At 40.0% G+C, this 24379-nt stretch overlaps 1 protein-coding gene across 6 annotated transcripts in view; it reads left to right on the forward strand.

Annotated features, from left to right (window-relative positions):
* Window positions 1-24379, forward strand: part of PARP8 (poly(ADP-ribose) polymerase family member 8) — a 409395-nt gene that overhangs the window by 337398 nt on the left and 47618 nt on the right. For all 6 annotated transcript variants that reach the window (XM_040339250.1, XM_040339246.1, XM_040339237.1 and 3 more), the window contains exons 19-24: window positions 2076-2124; window positions 3731-3843; window positions 7059-7131; window positions 15653-15722; window positions 18578-18654; window positions 19919-19988. In XM_040339250.1, the coding sequence (XP_040195184.1) occupies window positions 2076-2124; window positions 3731-3843; window positions 7059-7131; window positions 15653-15722; window positions 18578-18654; window positions 19919-19988 (452 nt within the window). The remainder of the gene's footprint in view (window positions 1-2075; window positions 2125-3730; window positions 3844-7058; window positions 7132-15652; window positions 15723-18577; window positions 18655-19918; window positions 19989-24379) is intronic.

Here is a 24379-nt window from a genome sequence, read left to right on the forward strand (position 1 = left end):
TTCCATCGGAAATTTCGAGGAACTCCATCTGAGTTTTACTCCGAAGAAATTCAGTCGGAATTCCGATGTGATTTTGGTCGGACAAAGGTCCGACCATGTGTACAGGGCTTTAGAGTGCATAAATAATATGCTGAATTAACGAATTTACACGTTTGAACAAATATAGCCAATCTTCCGAAATAACTTCTGTAAATACGAATTGATTTGTAACAATAAATATATGAAACAAATCCGAATATACAAAACAAATTCAGAAAGTGAATCATTCAAACATAAAGATTGTGACAAAACAAAATGATTTACTTAACAAATACATCTGAAACTAAACAAATTTTTATATTGTCATCCATTTCCAAAGGCAATAGATTGATCATTCTCAACCAGGGTTCTTTGGAACCTGAGGGTTCCTCCAGTAGTTGTTAGGGGTTCCTTAAGCAGTGGCTAATTGACCCCCCATTTGATGGTATATTCACATCTCTAAGTCCATCTCGACTTGGCAGAGCTAGTAGCATGGCACCAGTGATCTTTTAGGATGACTGTCATTCTATCCATCCATATAAGGGGGACTTTCATTCCACTGACCGCCAATGTAAGGGGGAATTTGACCATGATGGACCAAATTTAGCATGGGTTCCCTGAGACCTGAAAATTATTTCACGGTTCCTCTAGGGCAGGGGCCTTAAAACTTTCTAAGGAAAGGGCCAATGTACTGTCCTTCAGGCTTTAAGGAGGCCATACTGTGGTTAGTGGGTGTAGAAAATCCCCCAGCATCAGTGACCCTTTATTGGTTTTAATGGGAGAAATAGTGCCCCATTAATGGCACCAGTAGAGAGCTAGATAAAGGCAAGCAAAGGGACACATCTGGCTCCTGGTTATGCTAAGGTGCGTCCCTCTCACCCGAGGAGACTTTTTCTGGCACCAGTTTGTAGGATTTACTAAGCCTCTCGAAGGATCTTCACCTCAGACACACTTCTGAATGTGAGCAGATGCCTAAATCTCCCAACGCTCTTCTTCCCATTGGTCCATCCATCACAACAGGACAGGGACATAAGAGCCAGCAGATAGAACCACAGACAGTAGGCTTCTACCATTAGATTTGGGTACTTCCTTCTAGTTCTAGAACATAGGTTGACCCTTGAGAATATCATTCTACATATTGTAGATGTCAAGAAGTGATTGTATATAATGTATTGCTTATATAGCACAGACATAATATATAATGCTTTTTAGAGAGTGCTTTGCTGTTGTTTATTATTCAATGTCTGTCTTAGAGGAGCTTGCCATCTAAAGTACCTAACGCACATTACAGCCAATTTTTGTGTAGAAGTTAGTGCATATCTCAGCACATTTTTGGACCATGTAGGGAATCTTAGAAGACCTGCAGGAAATTTTGGCATAGCATGGAATCTCCATGCAGGGAAGTGTCTGGTAGGAACCGATGACAGAATTTCAGTGCTTCAACATGCCAAGTTGGAGCCATTGTAAACCATAGTAACCGAAATGTTTATTGTGATCAGCCATCCATGAGTTTGATTGACCAGCAAAATTCAATTGATAATTCAAGTCAAAACTGAGCAATAAATTGACAGCTGTTGCTGTGGTGGGTTTCTATGGTTGGTACATCAGTTCTGTCCTTCGCAGTGTCTTACTGAGCAGAGTGTAGAGGTGATTCATCCTTGAAGCTCCTGCAGGACTTTTCTTGCACAAGATGATGTTGGGAAAGTGTTGCTCACCTTCTACAGATGGTATATTGTGTGTCACGTTATGATACATGAAGGCTGGCTTTCTTGGAGGCTCATTTCTCTAATCACAATCTTTTCAGCGTTGAGCAGATAGTATTTTTCACATTAGCCCAGTGATTGAGACTCCGGTAATTATAGAGACTCTTTTCCACTTTGTTAGCTCGTACATGAAGATCTCTATTGACAGAAGAGGCAATGAGGGAAGTGGCTGCAGAAGATATTTGCAAATGTGCCATTCTGCACAATTACCATGCAAATCTCTCTCCACATAGTGAGATTTAGTAACTAAGTAGAAAGGAACATCTGTTTATTCCGCGCTTCTCTCTTTTCCAGGGTGATTTCAAGTAATAGATCTCATATTGTGAAATTGCCAGTTAACAGGGTAAGTTTTGCTGGTTTTATGCAAACGCATTAATGTCAATGGAATGACGTGAATTGCTTACTGTACATTGTGTTATTTACTATTATGTGCTGCATGCTTTTTTGTTTGGCTGTTTCTTTTTCTTTATATTTTAATAGCATAGCTGTGACTTTGGAGGAATAAAGCTGAATTTCAGGCAAACAGCTAAGTTAACATTTGATGTGAATAAAAGTAAACAAATCCTTTACATGCCAAAGGAATTGTATTTCTGTCCATTTAGTCCTAAGGTTCATGCAGGCATGCTAGCCAGCACAGCCAACCTGCTGCCATACTTACTATATACTATCTACTATACAGTCATGTCCCTGCCCCAGCTTGTGATTTGGCCATTAAAGTGAAACTGAAGGCACAAATACTCACCTGTGCTCCAACAGTTCTATGCTCGCAAATGGAGCTATGCATGCACAGCCCTGTTTACATTCTCGGGATTGCAAACAGGCAGGTAAGATTATTTTATTGCAGGAGAGGCTTTTTTTTACCCCGTTTGCAATACAAATCATTTGCCTAGGCGAATGACATGTACTGTGCCTGCTGTGCCTCCTGGGATATGTATGTTACATATCCCAGGAGGCCTTAGTGCTTTGTTCGCAGAGGAGGCGGGGGGGTTGCTTTTAGCATCATGTCATCGGGAGGCCTTCCGGCTAAACTTAGAGGAGCTAGCGGCTTCCTGATAAAGTCACACATAAACATGGTGGCGCAGGATCCCTGTGGTGGCTGTGGAGAAGAGGATCTTGGCAGGACAAAGCTGGATCCCCTGGGTTGGTGGATGAGTATGTGAATTGTGGAGAACCCGCCAGAAGGTAAGCAGAGCTTAAAGTAGGACAATGGGCAAAACTTTTTGGGATAGAGTAAAGTAGGGATTTACCTTCACTTCCTGTCCCATAGCCAGACAGGAAGTGAGAGGAAATCCCTGTAAATTAAGGACATTTTTAGGGGACCCCCCCAGGTCACTAGAACTAGTGTCCCCATTGGAAGATGTCCCCTCTATTACTGTTCTGGGGACAAGACAAAATGTGGGATTTTCTTCTACTTTTGCTTTCAATGGTAGTGGTAAACAGGTCAAATAGAGAGGGGGAATCTCCTTAACGGGGACACAGACAGCAATAAAAACTGACAGGTGTTCCAATCACTCTCCACTCAGTCCAAAACAACAACAAAAAAAGCCCTGGTCCATGTCATTGAAAAGAATGGGCTGAATCGCACAAGCGTGAATGGACTCTTATGGGTTTTCTGATATAAACAATAACAAATTATTGACGTGTTTTTTTTTTTTATGTCAGGAGATACTCAAATTTTTATAGACAGATTCTTCTGCTTCAGTTCCCCATAACATGTTTTTATTGTCCTTTAGATAAATGTATACCTGTAATCTGCATAGACAGGCGGTACGGTGATTGATACATAGAATGTAGAGATGGGAAAGGAAACTGAAAATAAATGTGGTCCAAGCTAAGAATCTGATTTGGTTGAAGAACTTTTGCATATTTACTTTACACTTACTTATCAAACAGAGATATTGATTTGGATTAGCATATTAATATTTCAATGAATATTTCATGTTTTACAGCAACTGAAATTTATGCACACCCCTCACCAGTTCCTACTTCTCAGCAGTCCTCCAGCCAAAGAAGCAAATTTCAGAGCTGCTAAAAAACTCTTTGGGAGCACATTTGCATTTCAGTAAGTCTGTTCTAAGATTGTGTGTGTGTGTGTGTGTGTGTGTGTGTGTGTGTTTTTTTCTTTTTTTTTCTTTTTTTTTTGTAAAGGACAAATACTTTAAAAGAAAGCTGCTACCATCCTTAGCCAGTTGTACAGTTGTCACTGGAACTGATGTCACCTACGAAAAGGTTTTTTCCTCCCTGTTGTTCTAGTGACAGCATTTTGTGTTCCCTATCTTGCTCTCTGCTGACAGTAATTCACAGGACAAATGGGATGGGGTTCAGGGTCCAGGAAGAGGTTGAGAGAGGGAAGGGGGAAGGAGGCTCCAGTCGAGCACAAGATATACTGGAACACTGTATTCCTGCACTTGGCATTGAAGGAATGCCTACAATTAGTACAGCCATGACCAAAGTATTTTTTACAAAGTCTGCTGCTTCAGTTTTTATAATGGCAATTTACATATACTCCAGAATGTTATGAAGAGTAATCAGATGAAGTGAAATTAATTGCAAAGTCCATCTTTGTTATGAAGATTAAGTCAATCCCCCAAAAAAAATTACAATGCATTTAAGCCCTGCCACAAAAGCACCAGCTGACATCATATCAATGATTCCCTCAATAACACAAGTGTAAGGCCCCGTACACACGACCGAGGAACTCGACGTGCCAAACACATCGAGTTCCTCATCTAGTTCAGTGTGGAAGCCGCCGAGGAACTCGGCGGGCCGACTTTTGCCATTGAACAACGAGGAAATAGAGAACATGTTCTCTATTTCCTCGCCGAGGTCCTCGTCGGCTTCCTCGGCCGAAAAGTGCACACACGGCCGGGTTTCTCGGCAGAATTCAGCTCTGAACCGAGTTTCTGGCTGAATTCTGCCGAGAAACTCGGTCGTGTGTACGGAGCCTCAGTGTTGATGAGGACAAGGCTGGAAATCACTCTGTAATGCTGATTGAGTTAGAATAGAAGACTGGAAACTTTAAAAGGAGGGTGTTGCTTGAAATCATTGTTCTTCCTCTGTTAACCATAGTTACCTGCAAGGAAACGCGCACAGTCATCATTGCTTTGCACGAAAAGGGATTCACAGGCAAGGATATGGCTGCTAGTAAGATTGCACCTAATTCAACTATTTATGGGATCATTGAGAACTTCAATAAGAGATGTTCATTTCTTGTGAAGAAGCACCAGGGCTGTCTCCTACAGTCGATTTGACTGCAGGATCTGGGCACCACCAGTGCAGAGCTTTCTCAGAAATGACAGCAGGCAGGTGTGAGTGCATTTGCACACACAGTGAGGCAAAGACTTTTGGACGAAGGCCTGGTGTCAAGAAGGGCAGCAAAGAAGCCACTTTTCTCCAGGAAAAACAGGGACAGACTGATGTTCTGCAAAAGGTATAGAGATTGGACTGCTGAGGGCTGGGGTAAAGTAATTTTCTCTGATGAATCCCCTTTCTGATTGTTTGGGGCATCCAGAAAAAACCTTGTCCAGCGAAGAAAACCATCAGTCCTGTGTCATGCCAACAATAATACATCCTGAGATCATTCATGTGTGGGGTTGTTTCTTAGCCAATGGAGTGGGCTCACTTAAAATTTTGCCTAAGTGCACAGCCATGAATAAAGAATGGTACAAAAACATGCTTCAAGAGCAACGTCTCCCAACCATCCAAGAACAGTTTGGTGAGAAGCAATGCCTTTTTTAGCATGATGGAGTACCCGGCCATAAGGAAAAAGTGATAACTAAGTGGCTTGGCGAACAAAACATCGACATTTTGGGTCCATGGCCAGGAAACTCCCCAGATCTTAATCCTATTGAGAACTCGTGGTCAATCCTCAAGAGGCAGGTAAACAAAGAACACCACAAATTCTGACAAACTCCAAGCATTGATTATGCAAGAATGGGCTGCCATCAGTCAGGATGTGGCACAGAAGTTGAATGACCGCATGCCAGTGTGAATTGCAAGGGTCTTGAAAAAGTAGGGTCAACAGTGCAAATATTGACTATTATACTTCAGTATACCATAGTAACATCTAACAAAAAGATCTAAAAACACTGAAGCATACTTTGTAAAAAAAATAATATCTGTCATTCTCAAAACTTTTGGCCATGGTTGTATTGTCAGGCAAAGAAATTTCCACCTGACAGTGCAAGTATATTTCCGGCTGGATAGGGGAGAGAAACCGCTGCAGGAGCCTTTGATCAGATGAGGTCCACCAATGTGGGGGAGGGGGGTGATGAGGTAAGGGGGTTTAACAGCACTTCAACTGACTAGTAAAGAAGTGTAAGGTAATGGCACTGCCATTGACCAGCAATGCAAGTGGGTGATAACAGCACTGACACCAATGCTAGGGATTATTATTGTAGTCAGTGACACCAATGCTTGGGGATATTATTGCGGTCATTGACATAAATGCCAGGGATTATTATTGTGATCACTGACACTAATACTAGGGATTATTATTGTGGTCAGTGACACCAATGCTGGGGGTTGTTATTATTGTGCCCACTGACACATGGGGGTTAATATTGCAGCCTGGCATTAAATCTGAGATTTGCTATTGTTATTACTGATACCAATAATAGAGCATAATTTCCTCTCAACTTCACTTCAGTGTGTGGTTCAGTACATTGCAAAAAATAAATGAATTTTGAATGGTTTGGCTAACTAAATGTAGTACACATTAAAATATATTATTGTGCCACCCTCTGGGAGTGCTGGGGCTGTACTCACTTGAGCCCTCTATAATATTTAAATTGACCACCACTGCTCTGAATGTTCAGTTGTCCTGTGTTCCATTGAAACCGCCTTGCTGAGCTTCCTTGTCCATCTTTCTGCACTCCATCCATATGCTTTCCCTCAATTATCTACCCCCCCCCTTACACTAATGCATGCTAATAAACTGGGGGGGGGGGGGCGCTATTTGTCATATTTACTTTGGGCACTGGATGACCTTGTCTCAGCACCAGTGAAGTTAGATATCCTCAACAGGCACACAGACATCAATAAAAGCATGCCAGGGGTTCTAACTCTTCCTAACTCTATTCAAAAAAACTTTATTTTGAGAACAATGTTGAATCTTTGTTTAAATTTCATGTTTTTTATGTCTGTTTTGTTGAAGAAAATTCCTGAGATTTTTAAACCCGAACAAAGTCCAGAACTAGAATTGTTTATATACATGCTTGTTGCTGGTATTATTAATAAAAAAAATCAGTATCTTATAGTTTTTATTTACTATTGCAGTGGCTCGCACATTGAAAACTGGCACTCCATCCTGAGGAACGGATTAGTAGTAGCTTCCAATACAAAACTGCAGGTAATGAGAATGATTTATTATCTTCCACCATTTGTTCCTAAAGATTAATATGCACAAAATATTAAATTAATGAACTGTTATAAGAAGTGATAGGTGTAACTGTTGCGCCTTTGTACCTTGATTCATTTTTTTCTTTCTAAATATTTAAAGGAGCTTTCTAATTTACATAGAGATGTTTTGAATACCCTAATACCTCTTGAACAGGGCACGTTTTATACTTTTTTTTTTCCAACTAGCTTGTGCTTTGCCCCTCCCATGTTTTACATGGACATGAAGATATAGGCCCAGATTCACATACCTCGGCGCATCTTTATGCAGGCGTAGCGTATCGAATATACGCTACGCCGACACTGCGCAGAGCGGCGAGCACAGTATTCACAAAGGAAATGCTCCCACGTTGCTCCGGCGTAACGTAAATTTGTAGGCGTAAGCCGGCCTAATTCAAAGTAGGTGGAAGTGGGCGTGATCCATTTAAATGAACCGTGACCCCATGCAAATGATAGGCCGAACAAACGGCGCAAGCGCCGTCCCATGGACGCTTCCCAATGCGCATGCTCAGAATCACGTCGGAACGAACGCCTAAGATACGTCGAATCACTGCCTACGACGTGAACGTAACCTACGCCCAGCCCTATTCACGTACTACGCAAACGACGTAAAATACGACAGCTGTGTTCCCTGGTGCATTGATGCTGCTGACTTACACCTGCTTTATGAGGCATAACTTTACGCCAGACGTACGACTTACGAAAACCGCGTATATTACTGCGACGGGCGCAAGTACGTTCGTGAATCGGCGTATCTCAGTCATTTGCATATTCGAAGCGTAAATCAATGGGAGCACCCTTGCGGCCAGCGTAAATATGCGCCCACGATACGACGGCGTAGGAAACTTACGTCGGTCGGATAAAGCCTAATTTCAGGTGTATCTTGCATTCAAAGTCAGGCGCATAGATACGACGGCGCATCTGTGCACTTACGCGGCGTATCTCGAGATACGTCTGCGTAAGTGCTACGTGAATCCAGGCCATAGTCACTAAGAGGATTAGTTTAAAAAATATCTCTAAACCTGGTGACTTTTAAGGTGTCAAAAAATCTTTTCTAAAAGGACTCCAAGATCATAAAAGCGTTTTAATTCAGCATAAAATCATATCTAAAATATATAGTAGCAATTAGATTATAGAGACATGGTATACAAAGACACACATATAATGCACCAAGCCCTCATCCACCAGAAATATTGATATAGCCTGCAGCTTTTAAGTTTCCAAAGGTTGATGGTAATCACAAGTGGAGTTTTGTTATATTGTGTTTATTCATTTTAAAATGTCAAAAGAGTACAAAAGTATAATGTCAGTATCATAAATCAGATCATGTCAGCCAAATACAGTCATGGCCGAAATTGTTGGCACCCCAGAATTTTTTCCAGAAAATCAAGTATTTCTCACAGAAAAGTATTGCAGTAACACATGTTTTGCTATACACATGTTTATTCCCTTTGCATGTATTGGAACAAAACTCCAAAAATGGGCTGGTCAAAATTCTTGGTACCCTTAACTTAATATTTGGTTGCACACCCTTTGGAAATAAGCTTCTTACACCTCTCACCCGGAATTTTGGACCACTCTTTCTTTGCAAACTGCTCTAGGTCTCTCTTATTGGAAGGGCCTTTTCCCAACAGCAATTTTAAGATCTCTCCACAGGTGTTCAATTAGATTTAGATCTGGACTCATTGCTGGCCACTTTAGAACTCTCCAGCGCTTTGTTGCCATCCATTTATGGGTGCTGTTTGACGTATGTTTGGGGTCATTGTCCTGCTGGAAGACCCAAGATCTCGAACGCAAACCCAGCTTTTTGACACTGGGCTCTACAGTGCGACCCAAAATCCTTTGGTAATCCTCAGATTTCATGATGCCTTGCACACATTCAAGGCACCCAGTGCCAGAGGCAGCAAAACAACCCCAAAACATCATTGAACCTCCACCATATTTCACTGTAGGTACAGTGTTCTTTTCTTTGTAGGCCTCATTCCATTTTCGATAAACAGTAGAATGATGTGCTTTACCAAAAACCTCTATCTTGGTCTCATCTGTCCACAAGACGTTTTCCCAGAAGGATTTTGGCTTACTTAAGTACATTTTGGCAAACTGTAGTCTTGTGTCAGCAGTGGGGTCCTCCTGGGTCTCCTGCCATAGCGTTTTTATGTCATTTAAATGTTGACAGATAGTTTGCGCTGATACTGATGCTCCCTGAGCCTGCGGGACAGCATGAATTTCTTTGGAACTTGTTTGGGGCTGCCTATCCACCATCCGGACTATCCTGCATTGCAACCTTTCATCGAGGAGAGATTAGCTACAGTGCCATGTTTTGAAAACTTCTTGATAATGTTGCGCACTTTGGACAAAGGCAAATCTAGATCTCTGGAGATGGATTTGTAACCTTAAGATTGTTGATATTTTTCCACAATTTTGGTTCTCAAGTCCTCAGACAGTTCTCTTCTCCTCTTTCTGTTGTCCATGCTTAGTGTGGCACACACAGACACACAATGCAATGACTAAGTAAACTTCTCTCCTTTTTATCTGCTTTTATCTGCTTTCAGGTGTGATTTTTATAGTGCCCACACCTGTTACTTGCCCCAGGTGAGTTTAAAAGAGCATCACATTATGTATCCACAATTTTGAAAGGGTGCCAAGAATTTAGACCAGCCCATTCTTGGAGTTTTGTGTGACATTATGTCCAATTTGCTTTTTTTTCCTCCCTTTTTTTGTTTTGTTCCAATACACACAAAGGAAATAATTATGTGTATAGCAAAACATGTGTTACCGCAATACTTTTCTGTGAGAAATACTTGATTTTCTGGAAAAATTTTGGGGGTGCCCACAATTTCGGCCATGACTTTAGACTCTGTATACAATGCCATGAGTACAAATGCTTTAGCCCCAAAATGAGGAATTGCATAACATTACAGCGGCATCCACAAAGCTGTAAAAGAGACATGACATCACAACCCAGTTAAGTTAAAAAGAATTAAACAAACGACAGAGAACTGAAAGACAAGATGTCAGCGTTAGCTGTCACCAAAAAGGAAAAGTAACTAAACTTGTTCTAAACCTTTATACAAGGTACAATCCATACACAAAGATTCAGAAAAGACACATAACATTACACATATCTTAAATATTCTCCAGACCGGCAATTTTTATAGACATTCCAAAGATCCCAGTGTTTATGGCATTTTGTAAGGTTACCATCTCTATATGCCATGAGTTATTCATATGCAGATATCTCATCCAAATGTCTAATGACCTCTCCTACATTAGGAGCTGAGACTAGTTTCTAATTTTCTGAAAATCACCAAACGAGCAGCAAATAATATATGCATGACTATGGGCCTAAGTGCCTGTAGAAATTCCTTCATATTCAGACTTGCCTTCTCTGTTTTAATCTTTGTGAAGAAGCCCGTGACTGTGCAAATCAGGCATACGTTGTTCCTTTAGCTACAAAGATCGAGGCAAGACCAAACCATATGAGTAAGGATACCCACCTGATCACATTCCCTCCAACATAGATTGGATCCTGATCCCTAAAATGTTGCAGTCAATTAGATGTCAGATACCATCTAAGGTGTATCTTTTGAGCTTTTTCCCAATGGGCAGAACACTTTGAAAACATGTAATTGTTATTAATAGCTTTCTGCCATTGTTGGTCTGTAGAAGTTATCCTAAGTTTCATTTCCCACCTACGTATGGGGCAGTCTTGAAAAAAATTAATTTAGAATGCAGCAGATTGTAAAAAAGAATGATCCCTTTATGTTTAAATGTTGGGGAAGTCCAAAAGGACCAGATCTTCTCTGGCGAAGTTAGTGTAGGTATGGAGTGCCGTTGAAAGTAAGGTGCCAACCTTGTGTGTAGAAAGAAGTCAGAGTGTGAGGGAGAAAATTATGTGAGTCTCTCTCAAACGAGACAGTTTGCCATCTCCAAGAACATCACAAATCATTGAAATCCCTTCTTCTCGTCACTTATGGTACATCTGGTATAAGAAATTTTACAATGTCTAACGAGAACTGGTACTTGTCTGGTTGACTTATCACCCCCACTAAATTGTCTTTTGATGCATTTCTCAGCTGCTAGTCTGCTTCATTAGAAACAAAAGGGAATATATATATAATGCCAAGTGTCAATATGTATATGTCTCAAGACTAACTGTAGGAGACAATAAATGCAGCACCCTAAGCCAATGCCATACAAACCATAGTAGACTATAGCAATATGAAAAGATGCCTTACTATAAAATGGCTACGTTAAACCAAAACATAGTATAATCTCTTTATTACAGGAATATCAAGACAGGGGGCCAATCCACATCCACTCTTAGACGTGGGAATCCAAAATAATATGATACCAAATATGTGGAATCAAAATACTGAATCACATCTACCAACAACTTTCTGGTAGAAATAGTGAATTATAGACCTTGGATGGTGATATTAGCCTTTAAGTAAATGCTGGCAGGCTGGGGCAAGTGATTGAATGGCCAGGGCAGCAAGGGCCTATATGGCCTAGCCATAAATCCACATTCTACAACATAATAATTCTACAACATGTACACTTCCAACCTTGTGGCAACAATATTGGGAAGGTATTTTTCTGTTCCAGCATGACTGTGCCCCTGTGCATAGGGCCAGCTTCATAAGGAGATAGTTCAAAGAGATTGATGTGGAAGAACTCAAATTCCTTCACATCAAGCTCAAGGCTCAGTAGGGTTGAGCCCTGACTTCAACCCTATGAAACACATTTAGGTTAAATTGGGAAACTGACAGTAAAATTACATAAATAGTCAGGCTGAAACAAAACAGTCCATTGAGTTCAACAATAGAAAAATTAATAAATAAATACCGTATACAGAACCCTAGACCCTTAATTGATCCAGAGGAAGAAGAGCCCCTATAAAGCATGGTACAGTTTGCTGCAACAGGGGAAAACAATCCATCCCTGACAACATAAGGCAATTGGATATCATCTGGATCAACAATCTCTGGTGTTATTACTCATAAAGATAATAGCCAGTTATATTCTGTGCATTTAGAAACACATTCGGTATTTTTTTATTTATTTTTTAACAACCTACCGAGCTGCTTAAAACAAGCTCCTAAGAGTCTATTCTGCATTCTCACAGCTTGTTACTATATGATTTTCACAGATTCATGGATAAATAAATATATATTTTTTGTGAACTGATGCCCAAAATTGAAACTGCATATTCCAGAAGAGATCTTACTAGGTAAATGATGTCTATAGATGCACTGACCCACCATGGCATGTGCATTTAAATGGAGTGCTTTAAAAACATCTAATGCATGTTAACATATAGCAGTGCAATGCATAATAAGGCACACATTCTGATATGAACAAAGCCTTGGTTTTAAAAAGTGCAACATTCCTGCAGGACTAAGACTGTCAATCAACTTAAATAGCTACCATCTATTCGTGTTTTCCCCTTATATTGAAGGGAAGCCACCTGTAGCCAGGAGTATCACAACTAATGGCTGATAACAGATCTGTGTAACCCTCCTTAACCCATATGAAGATTTCCTTTAACTTTATGTTCCTCTGAAAACTCCAAAAAGTAGGATTTTGCAGTGACCATGACCCATAGTGAAGGTAGCTCATCAGGGGTGGACTGACCATTTGCACGCTCGGGCACTACCCGAGGGCCCCAAGCCACTAGGGGGCCCCATCAGGGTTGCCAGCCTCAGTAAAACCAGGGACAGTATGTAAAAATCTGTCTTTTTTTTTTTTTTTGATCCCATGATTATAGCTGCCCCGCCTCTCCAGTACTATTTTACTGTGTGTATGTATACTGTGTATGTATACTGTCTGTGCATATTCTGTGTCTCTGTGTGTGTATACTGTGTATGTATACTGTTTGTGTGTGTGTATACTGTATGGCCCCATAATCTATTGCCTGGGGGCCCCATAATCTCCTATTGTCCGGGGGCCCCATAATTTCCTATTTCCCGGGGGCCCGATGAGTTATCAGACCACCCCTGTAGCTCATACACATCATCAGGTACATGTGCACTGTTGTCTGATGTTCATTTAAAGAAAGGTGCTTGACAGCTTTTGTCAAAGTAGCTGTTGTGATATAAAAAGTGGGGCTTACACTGTTCCTCTACTTTCTGGTCCTCAAAAGCTCTTCCAGGATGGTTGTGATAAATGACAATAATGCAAAGGTATGCAGCCAAGGATAGTTTTAAGGCTCCAGGTAATTATGCAAAGGTTTTATCTGATAGATTAGCCTAATTACAATTTGATGGTTTTGCCAATTTAGTTTTGGTTGTAGACAACATCAATTATCCACAGTTCTGTTTCAAGAAGAAGTAAAGAATGGTTGTCATGGTTCATTTAGTAGGGGCAACATTAACTTGACAAAATCAATTTTTTTTCTTTTCTAACTTTAAAGTGGTTGTAGAGTCTAAACATTTTATACCTTAATGCATTCCTTGCATTAAGGTAAAAAATGTTTAGGTGTCTGCATCCCCCCTTTTACCTACCTGAGCATTCATTTGATCCAGCTCTGTGCATGTCAGCAATTTTTCTCTCCCCTCACTGGCTTTGCTGGGGCACTGGGAGCCATTGGCTCTCAGTGCTGTCAATCAAAGCCAGTGACAAGGGCATGGGGGGGGAGTCCTGCTGCCTGTGTCAATAGACACGAATGCATTTTTGTCCGAATTTCTGCGTTTGTTTTAACAAACGATAACGAACGCGCAAAATCCGAAATCTGAAAGGTCCAACATAAAAAATGCTTTATTTTCGCTTCTTTGCAACAACAGTATGATACAGGTAGAAGATTAGACAATAGCGATCTGTGTCTATCGAACCTGCGGTTGAATGTGCCTAACCTTAACTCTATTAGTCCAAGACTATTCGACATAGAGAGAAAAGATTCGACATTATAGAGACATGAAGAATTCTAATGTTGGTTGACTAGTAATAATAATTAATAAACATAATTATTACTAGTCATACAACATTAGAATTCTACTATAGCGTGTGGGCGGGGGCATTCGGCCGGAAATGTACAATTGCGGCGTTGTACAGTTTAGCTGCTTTGACGAATCTTCTTAGAACATCCAACAGACACCATAAGCCTTCAATTGACAGATTTGACCTTAATTAAGTTGGATTTTCGGACGAATGCATTTTTTAACTAAACAAAATAAATAAAAATAAATTTCGGGAGTAATTAAATACATTTATTTTTCGAGCGAAAACAAAATTCCGAAACAAAATATTTCAGTGCGCACATGTCTAATTGTCATCTCTGCTTTTTGCATTGCTTAATGGGCATTGGGCTTAAACACTCCCAACATTTTTTTAGATGGGAACGAGGGACACCTATTAGTAAAAGTATGTAGACCTAGGACACACCCCCTGCCTCGCCCCCTCAAAGGAGAATTATAGAAAAAAAATTATTAGTTAATCTTACAAGTGTTTTTTTTACCACTACTAATCCTTTATTTTGGCATTTGAAACTTTCAAATGCAGCAATTTATAAATCAAATGAAAGGTTTAGCACTGGAAACCACTTTTTGAAAGATGAATAGTGCATTTTATATACAACTATATGGATCAGACTAAAATGAGGGACAAATGAGGATGAAAGATGGACAGATAAGCTTTTTTCCAAATCAGGGACAGTCCCTCCAAATCAGGGACAGTTGAGAGCTTTGGGCTTACCCTCAATGGGTCCCAATCCCCTTCCCTAAAAAAATGTCAACACAAAGGCTTAGCTATCTCTGTTCTGCTGAACTCTTCTCTGGGTGGCCTATCTGGCATTATTTTTCAAAGTCATCTCAGTCTAGCCCTGCACCACCTGCATATGTGTGCTGCCGACTCCATTTATTCCTCCAGAGAGCTGGCTACCTGGACAGACTCAGTAGCTAATTACATTCACCTATTAGCGTTCCCCAGTTTTCCTGCTCCTGGGGTGCTGTACCAGGTATGTGAACACAAATACAGTCACCTCTTTGTACTTGTTCTGAGTATCTGCTTCTGGATTTAATCTTATCATGTCAAGGTCACCTAATAAAGTTATATAAAATATATATATTTTTAAAGTATTTTTATACCTTTTGCTGCTCTTGCTTTTAGACATATCTGCAATACTGATGGGAATTTACGTTTAAATTACAATCAAAAATGCTTTTAAAATGTTTGACACCCTTCACACACAACAGTGTGTAATCTGATTTTCTGCCCCTCTGTCAGATACAATATATCTCAAACTCTCTTGGTATACATTTAAACAGACATACTACAGACATCCTGTACATTATTATCAAATTAATGAACTCTGCCCAGTCTTCCCGTTGACCTCAGACTATCGGTTAAAGAGTTTCCAGTTAGGTATTTTAAATGTATTGATTTACCTGTCACTTGTACACTATATCATGAGTGCTGATAATAAAATAAACTGATTTCTGAACAGATATAAAAAAATCTTTGTTTTGTTGTTTCAGCTTCATGGTGCCATGTATGGAAGCGGAATCTATCTTAGCCCTTTAGCAAGCATATCGTTTGGCTACTCAGGTAGTCTTCCTTTGTTCCCATCTTTGAATCTTGATTTTCATTAGAGCATATGAATTAGGGCTTGTGTAGACTGGGGTTGTTGTCAAATGCTCCTTTTTTTTAAATACACTGGGCCAGATTCACTCAGAGATACGACGGCGTATCTCCTGATACGCCGTCGTATCTCTGAGATCCGACGGTCGGATCTATGCGACTGATTCATAAGAATCAGTTACGCATACTGTAGATCTCCCTTAGATCCGACAGGTGTAAGTGACTTACACCGTCGGATCTTAGGCTGCAATCTTCCGCTGTCCGCTAGGTGGCGTTTCGTGTTTTACTCGCAACAAATATGCAAATGAGGAGATACGCCGATTCAGAAACGAACGCCCGCCCGTCGTTTTTTTTTTAAGTCGTGTGCGTTCGTTTTTTTCCGACGGATAGTTACCCCTGCTATATGAGGGGTAGCTAATGTTAAGTATGGCCGTCGTTCCCGCGCCGAGTTTTGAATTTTTACGTCGTTTGCGTAAGTCGGTCGCGAATACGGATGGCCGTAATTTACATTAACGCCGAAAACAATGACGTCCTAGCGATGTCATTTGGAGCATGCGCATTGGGAAATCGGTGCGGGGACGTGCCTGATTTAAATTGTACACTCCCCCAACCCACGGAATTTGAATTTCGCCGGGGGAGTTACGATCCGCCGGCGCAAGTTTGGAGGTAAGTGCTTTGTGAATACTGCACTAGCCTCGCAAAATTGCGCCGGCGGATTGTAAATCACATAGATTACGCGGATCTAAAGATCCGCTAATCTATGTGAATCTAGCCCACTGATGCTTAAAGTTGAAGTTTAGGTAGGCAATTTTGACATAGTTACGTTGTTCCAGATTGGATCAATGTAAGTATGTACATGCCATACTTGTGGTATGCCTGTGGAAACTGAAGCATAGTAGGCTCCAATGCTACAGTGATTTCATCCAGCTTTCAGGTTTCATGCCGAGTGGCTGCCCTGCTGCATTGTGAACAAAACAGATGACTTACTCAGCACAGCCACCAATCTGAGAACTTTTTGAATGTTCTCTATCCAGGCCAAGCTTATTCTGATTGGACAAAGTGGAGAGGCAGTGGTGGTGACATCACAGACTTTATCTCATCCAATTAGAGAACACTTTGCATTGTGAAAATGCAATGTGTTCTCTGAGTGGCACCTGTGCTGAGTGGGAAACCTCCTGTGTTCAGTAATTAGTTGGGTAGTCACTCGCCACAGGACACTGTGTCTAGTGGCAATCGCTAAAGTAGTGGTACCTACCTCCTCTTGTATTCACAGTGCTTAAGTACTGAATCATTTTTTGCTTGGGGATCAAATACTTATTTTACTCACTGATCTGCAACTCAATTTATAACATTTATATCGTGTTTTGTCCTGAGTAATTTGGTTGATATTCTGTCTCTATCATATATTGCCTATAATAAAATAAATAAAAATTATAGGCTATTTCTTACAAAATCTGCAGGGAATCAAATATTATGTTTCCATTAAAACATATTAAAAATGCTTGTGATGAAACATTCTAAAAGAATATTCTTAAACATCCGTTTATATACTACTTCATACACATCCCACTCACTAGTTACTAGACATGTGCACACACATTTTTTTAGTTACTCCCGAAATTCATTTTTATTTATAAAAATTTTCGTCCAAACATTGCATTCGTCAGAATCAGAATGAATTAAGTTTGAATCTGTCATTGAAGGCTTATGGTGTCTGTCGAATGTTCAAAGAAGATTCGACGGAGCAGCGAAACCGTACGATGCCACGATCGTACATTTCCAGTCGAATGTTCCGCCTAGAAGATATCTATAGTAGAATTCTAATGTTGTATGACTAGTAATAATTATATTTATAAATTATTATTAATAGTCAACCAACATTAGAATTTTTCTATAGCCTATGGGCTGAGCATTTGACCAGAAATGTACAATTGCGGCATCGTACAGATTAGCTTCTCCGTCAAATCTTGGAACTTTCGATAGACACCTTAAGCCTTCAATGACAGATTCGATGTTTTTACGTATTTCGATGCTTTGTCGAATCTTAGTCAAGTTAGTTCTTGCTATTTTACTGCTTCTCCTCTTTGGTTACATTCAGCCAATAACCTTCATCATCATCATTATTTTTATTTTACTTCCACCACCCAATTCCATCAGCGATCTTTTCTCTCTATAATGTTGAATCTTTTCTCTCTATAATGTCGAATCTTTTCTCTCTATAATGTCGAATCTTTTCTCTCTATAATGTCAAATCTTTTCTCTCTATAATGTCGAATCTTTTCTCTCTATGTCGAATCTTTTCTCTCTATGTCGAATCTTTTCTCTCTATAATGTCGAATCTTTTCTCTCTATAATGTCGAATCTATCAAAAATAAGGCATTTGTTTATGTTGGATCTTTCAGTTTACGTATTCTGCGCATTCGTTTTCGCTTGTTAAAATGATAACGGAAATACCTGAAATTCGGACGAAAATGCATTCGGACGAAAACAAATGCACATGTCTACTAGTTACTGTATATATATATCAAATGCATTTGCCAATACAAATACATCCACTTTACAGAATTCTATACAGTATATACCATATTGTAGGGCTGAGTATTCAGTAGGATGGAGATAACTCAATGTTTTTCTCAGACAGAAAAGTCTGTTTCATCGGGAAGAAATGGAGATATAACTATTCTAACCACACAAAGTCATCATGAGTACTAAAAATATAATAGATGCAAAAAAGATATATTGGATTACATGTTGCTATTTTATGAATTATTCGGTTCAGCCTTAAGACATGATTTGCATATAAATTTATTTTTTCTAAACAGGGATGAACAAAAAGCAGCAGAAAGTGTCAGCCAAGGACGACCCACCATCAGGCAGTAAAAGCAGTAGTACAACACAGGTATCATCTAACTAACATGGCCCAGTGCCTAAAGGGGTACTGAATTGTTCGGAGTAGAATGGGGTAAAGTGAGTATGATGTGATATTATCCTTGTGTTCTAAAGTCCCATGTCACTTCTGCTGGATGCAGCCATCCTTTAACTTTCTGTATGTATACTTTAGTACTCCTTCCGTGGAAGCAGTTTAACCATTAGCATGGCAGATACTTTTTTTTTAAATGTATGTCTGGGCAAAAGACATACAAATCATACTCAGTACATTACTGCAATACATGCAAAAATCCCCATGTTTTGCAGAAAAATATGTTTACCCTGCCAAAAATCCAGTGGTTTTTTAATATCTTGTAGTGGGCTTACAATATTGCTTCTGCAGCACTGAAATCCCGAGCACATTTTTAAGCTCTGCCTGGTTTTCCCCATCTGAACTAAAGAACGCCTACCCATCTCTATCATAAAAGAATGGGGGGGGGGGTTACCTGGTCCAAAAGGGGAGGACCCAGACAGGGCTGACAACACTGCTTGGGATTTTAGTGCAGCAAAGGTATTTTCAGTTAACCACGGGAAGTTAGTGCTTGCTGGATTTCTGGCAGGATTGACAAGTATTTTTCTGCACTTGCAGCACTTTTAAAGAGACAAAACATAGGGAATTGTGCATGCATAGCAGGGATGTACTAAGCATGTTTCTTTCTATTTTGACCAAACATACAGTCCCATTTTTAAAAAAAAGTCAGTGTGAATGTTTCAAGCATTTCAAGCCAGTGGTCATAAAACCCTGTCCTCAGGGTCCACTAACAGGCCAGGTTTTATGTATTACATTGGGAAGATGCAGACTAGAATACTGCAATCACTGAGCAGCTAATGATATCACCTGTGATATATTTCAGTTATCTTGCAAACCTGGCCTGTTAGTGAGCCTTGAGGACAGGGTTGATGACCACTGTTCTAAGCTGTAACAAATAATCCCATATTTTACCTAATACATTAATCTCTTATGGTCATTATTGCCATCTTGTGGCCATAATGTGGTATCTTCCTGAAATATTGCATTCAGGAAAATACCGCATTACGGCTACTAGATGGAGCTGGCAATCATAGGAAATAAACATATTAGGTAAAATACAGGATTATCCATGTGATTGTACTGCTCAGTTTTAATTTCTATTACAATATTGTTCATATTGGTCAATTTCTTTTTTACTAAGCAAAAGTGGGTATATGCTTATTGTCTTGGTAATTATGTTTTATTTTCCTGCTCTGTTTCCTAGTCACAGAAAAAAGGACAACAATCCCAATTTTTGCAAAGCCGTAACTTGAAATGTATAGCCTTATGTGAAGGTAATTTTTTTAAATAGTATTGTAGTATTTGTTGGTGGTTATAATTAGCAATAAACTGTGGTATACAAGTCTCGTCAATTCCCTGGCTTGTAAAAGATGGCTTCCTATGGGGATAAACTAAAGACACTCAATAGGAAAAAGTTGTCTCATTCACCCAATCACGAATATATGTTGTATTATAATTTAGAAATAAGAAATTAAGGAAAATAAAGGAAAATTGCAGCGCAACAATGTATATTATTATAATAATGTGACAAAACAAAAAACATCAGTGAAAAGTTTCTTGGTATATGAATTCCATACAATAACTGCAATCAAAAGTGCTTCATAGTGTTCATTCTATGATACTCCTATAAATCATCCATAAGTGATCTGTTTAACATGAAAACACTTAGGTGGCGCTTCCTGTTTTGTTCCTCTGTTTAACATGAAAACTATATTGCTCCACCGCAGTGCCCACCACCTATCAATGCAGCCTCTTAACTCCCAAAATGTACATACACTAAGGTAAGGTCTATCACTCTTTCCCAAGCACTGGGTAATGATTGTGCAGTATATTTCAAAACTGCTTCTGGCAAATCATCCATCCAAAGGCTCAGAAATCAGCCCATATAGCAAGTGGGAAAGAACAAAACAACTCTAATGGTATAGTACATAAACAACCAGTATTTTATTATAACTTCTCACAAAGCAGGTGCATGATGCCAAATTAAATATAATCAAGTTGCCCCCATAAGGATAAACGTCAATGGAAGAAAACTGTGAAATGGTGGCTACTGGACTTTCGGGCATAATGATGTCATAAGCTCTGCCTCCTGATGAATTTCATCACGTGACTTCTTCATTCTTCCTATGAGGAAGTCACAAGGTCACATGACGAAACACGTCAACAGGAGGTAGCGGAAGTCCAGTAGCGGCCATTTTACAGTTTTCTTCCATGTAAGTTTATTCTCAAGGGACATCTTGATTATATTTAAATTGGTGTTTTATCTTGTGCACTGGAGTTTAGTGCACGTGCTTTGTGAGTAGTCCTTTAGTTTTAATAAAATACTGGGTGTTAATGTACTATACCATGAGAGTTCTATTGCTCTTTCCCACTTGCTATTGGCCTGAATCCTAAGCCTTTGGATGGATGGATGATGTTCCAGAAGCAGATTTTAAATATACTGCACAATCTTTACCCAGTGTTCGGGAAAGCGTGATAAACCTTACCTTAGTGTAGGTCAATTTTGGGAAGTAAGAGGCTGCAGTGATAGGTGGTGGGCACTATAGTTTTTATGTTAAACGGATCACTTATAGATGATTTATATGAGTATCATAGAATGAACACTATGAAACACTTTTGATTCCAGTTATTGTATGGACTTTTTACTGATGTTTTTTGTTTTGTCACATTATAGTGATTAACATTGTTGTGCATTTACACTTTTGTGAGTGTGGGAACACACAACAGCTGCTGGCGGAAACATTTATTTATAATTTTTTTCATATATATTGAATTTTTTTCATTTTTGTGATTTTTATTTTGTAGCAAGTGCAGGGTATTTTGGGCCAGATTCACGTAGCTTGGGCGCAGCGTAATGTAACCCGTTTACGTTACACCGCCGCAAGTTTTCCGGTTTAGTGCCCGATCCACAAAGCACTGACCTGGAAATTTGCGGCGGTGTATCGTAAACACATCCGGCGCAAGGCGGCCCAATTCAAATGGGGCGGGTACCGGACGTACTGCGCATGCTCCCGTCGCTAATTTCCTGACGTGCTTTGCACGAAATTACAACGCGCCGATGTTTTGAGAATCGCGACGTCAACAAAGCACTTACGCCAGGAAAAATATTTTTTAAAAATTCAAAAGCGACGCGGGAAAGACGGGCATACTTTAACATGGTGGAGTAATTTTCCACCATGTTAAAGGTGCACTATCTTTGCGACGGAAATCTAACACTTGCTAAGACGTAAAGACGGGAAAAATCTTCGTAGATCGCCGTAACTCCTAATTTGCATACCCGACGCTGGTTTACAACGCAAACTCCCCCCAGCGGCGGCCGCGGTATTGCATCCTAAGATCCGACAGTGTAAGTCCATTACACCTGTCGGGATCTTCTGGCTATCTATGCGTAACTGATTCTATGAATCAGTCGCATAGATACTCTGAGAGATACGACGGAGTATCTGAGATACTCCGTCGTATCTCCTTTGTGAATCTGGCCCTGGAGATATTAAGGAAATCTATCCATTGTGCACCACCTGAAAATGAAGGACCAGACAGAGAAGAAGATACGGTAAGTAAAACCTGACATTTGTATGGTGGTAAACACCAGGCCCTCAAGGACTGCTTGCTCATGCCTTTTTTTTACTGCCGTCCAGGTCGTCTTAAAAACTCTTAAAGAACCTTCTTTGACCCTCCTCAATCTTCAAAAACCTATAGAGAATTACAAATTACAAGGGCCTGCTCTAGATCAGACTTTGGAGCTGGAAGTCAATATTTGCCTTTCGAGTATGCAAAGCCTATCAATAACCTGGCCTGTAATAGATGACTTCCTATGACACAGGAAGCCCTCATACTCGTGACACTCAGCAGACAAATATTGACTTCCGGCTCCAAAGCCTGATCTCGTGCAGGCCCCTTGTAATGTGCAATTCTCTATGTTAGTGAAGATTGAGGGGGTGGAGAAGGTTGTTGAGATCTTCAGGTCTTTTTTGTATATTGAACACTCTATTAGCCAGATTCACAAAGAGTTACGCCGGCGTATCAGTAGATACGCCGACGTAACTCGGAATCTGCGCCGTCGTAAGTTTAAGTGTATGCTCAAACTGAGATACACTTAAACCTAGCTAAGATACAACGGCCTGCGCCGTCATATCTTAGGGTGCAATTTTTCCACTGGCCGCTAGGTGGCGCTTCCGTTGAGTTTGGCGTAGAATATGTAAATGACTAGATACGCCGTTTCACGAACGTACGTGCGCCTGTCGCAGTAAAGATACGCCGTTTATGTAAGGCGTTTTCCAGCATAGAGTTATTCCAACAAATAGCTGGCCTAGCCAATGTTAAGTATGGCCGTCGTTCCCGCGTCAAAATTTGAAAATTTTACGTTGTTTGCGTAAGTCGCCCGTGAATGGGGTTGGACGTAATTTACGCTCACGTCGAAACCAATACCTCCTTGCGGCGTACTTTGGAGCAATGTACACTGGGATATGTACACGGACGGCGCATGCGCCGTTCGTAAAAAACGTCAATCACGTCGGGTCACCAATCATTTCCATAAAACACGCCCCCCATCCTCATTTGAATTAGGCGCGCTTACACCGGCCCCATTTACGCTACGCCGCCGTAAGTTAGGAGGCAAGTGGTTTGTGAATATAGTACCTGCCTCTCTGACTTAAGGCGGCATAGCGTAAATACGATACGCTAAGCCGCCTTAAAGATGCGGCGCCCTACCTGAATCTGGCAATATATTTTTTTTTTTATCAAATACATATTTTTTTCTTTTATATACAAACATCATAAACAGTGATAACAACATACAACCCAAGCACGTATAGAGAGGGAAAAAAAACTACAAAAAAAACATCACCCCTGGCCCCCATGCTCCCCCCCCTCTTTCTCCATCGCTCCTACATTTATCTGGACCCCTCTCGTCATCCATCCAGAATATCAAACCATCTTTTCCAAATTTTTTCAAATTTCCCTAGACTGCCTCTATGTAAAAAGGTATATTTTTTCCTTAATTATGGTCTCCCTTACTTGCATTTTGCATTCTGCTGCTGTAAGTGGATATGATGACAACCATTTTTGTGCTATAAGCTTACGAGCCTGAAACAAATGTCTATTTATTAATACCGTGTATTCCCCCGGAGTTGTTAGTTCATCCAGGATACCCAGGAGACATCAGAACAATTTTGATATAAAAACCCTTTTTCTTTCCATATTTCACTTCATATTTAGAGGCTTTCAAGGTGTCCAGGATGGCAATGGAAAAAATAAAATAACTAACAAGCAATTCTTGTGGGCGGCAGGTTTACCACCTGTCAAATAATTGGTTTTCCCTATGTTCTTCTCTGTCAGGGCATTCATTCAGGCTGTGAAATGGATTGGTTTCCTTGATTTTCTTTTTTTAAAGCTGGACAGCAGGCAAAAAAATAAAAAAAAATAATAGATTCCTCCATCCACACAAACAAGGTGGATAGTAGAATTTCCCTCTCTAAAGCACTGGCCCAGTGCAGCAACTTCTCATGTCAGTCTAATTTCTGACTTTAACTTTTATATATATATATATATATATATATATATATATATATATATATATATATATATATATATATATATATAAATATATATTCCTGGCTTAAAGAATATTCTTTCAGATTTGCATTCCAGCATATTCCTAATTAGT

Source organism: Rana temporaria, chromosome 1 (genome assembly GCF_905171775.1).
Source record: "Rana temporaria chromosome 1, aRanTem1.1, whole genome shotgun sequence".
In the NCBI taxonomy this organism is placed as follows: domain Eukaryota; kingdom Metazoa; phylum Chordata; class Amphibia; order Anura; family Ranidae; genus Rana; species Rana temporaria.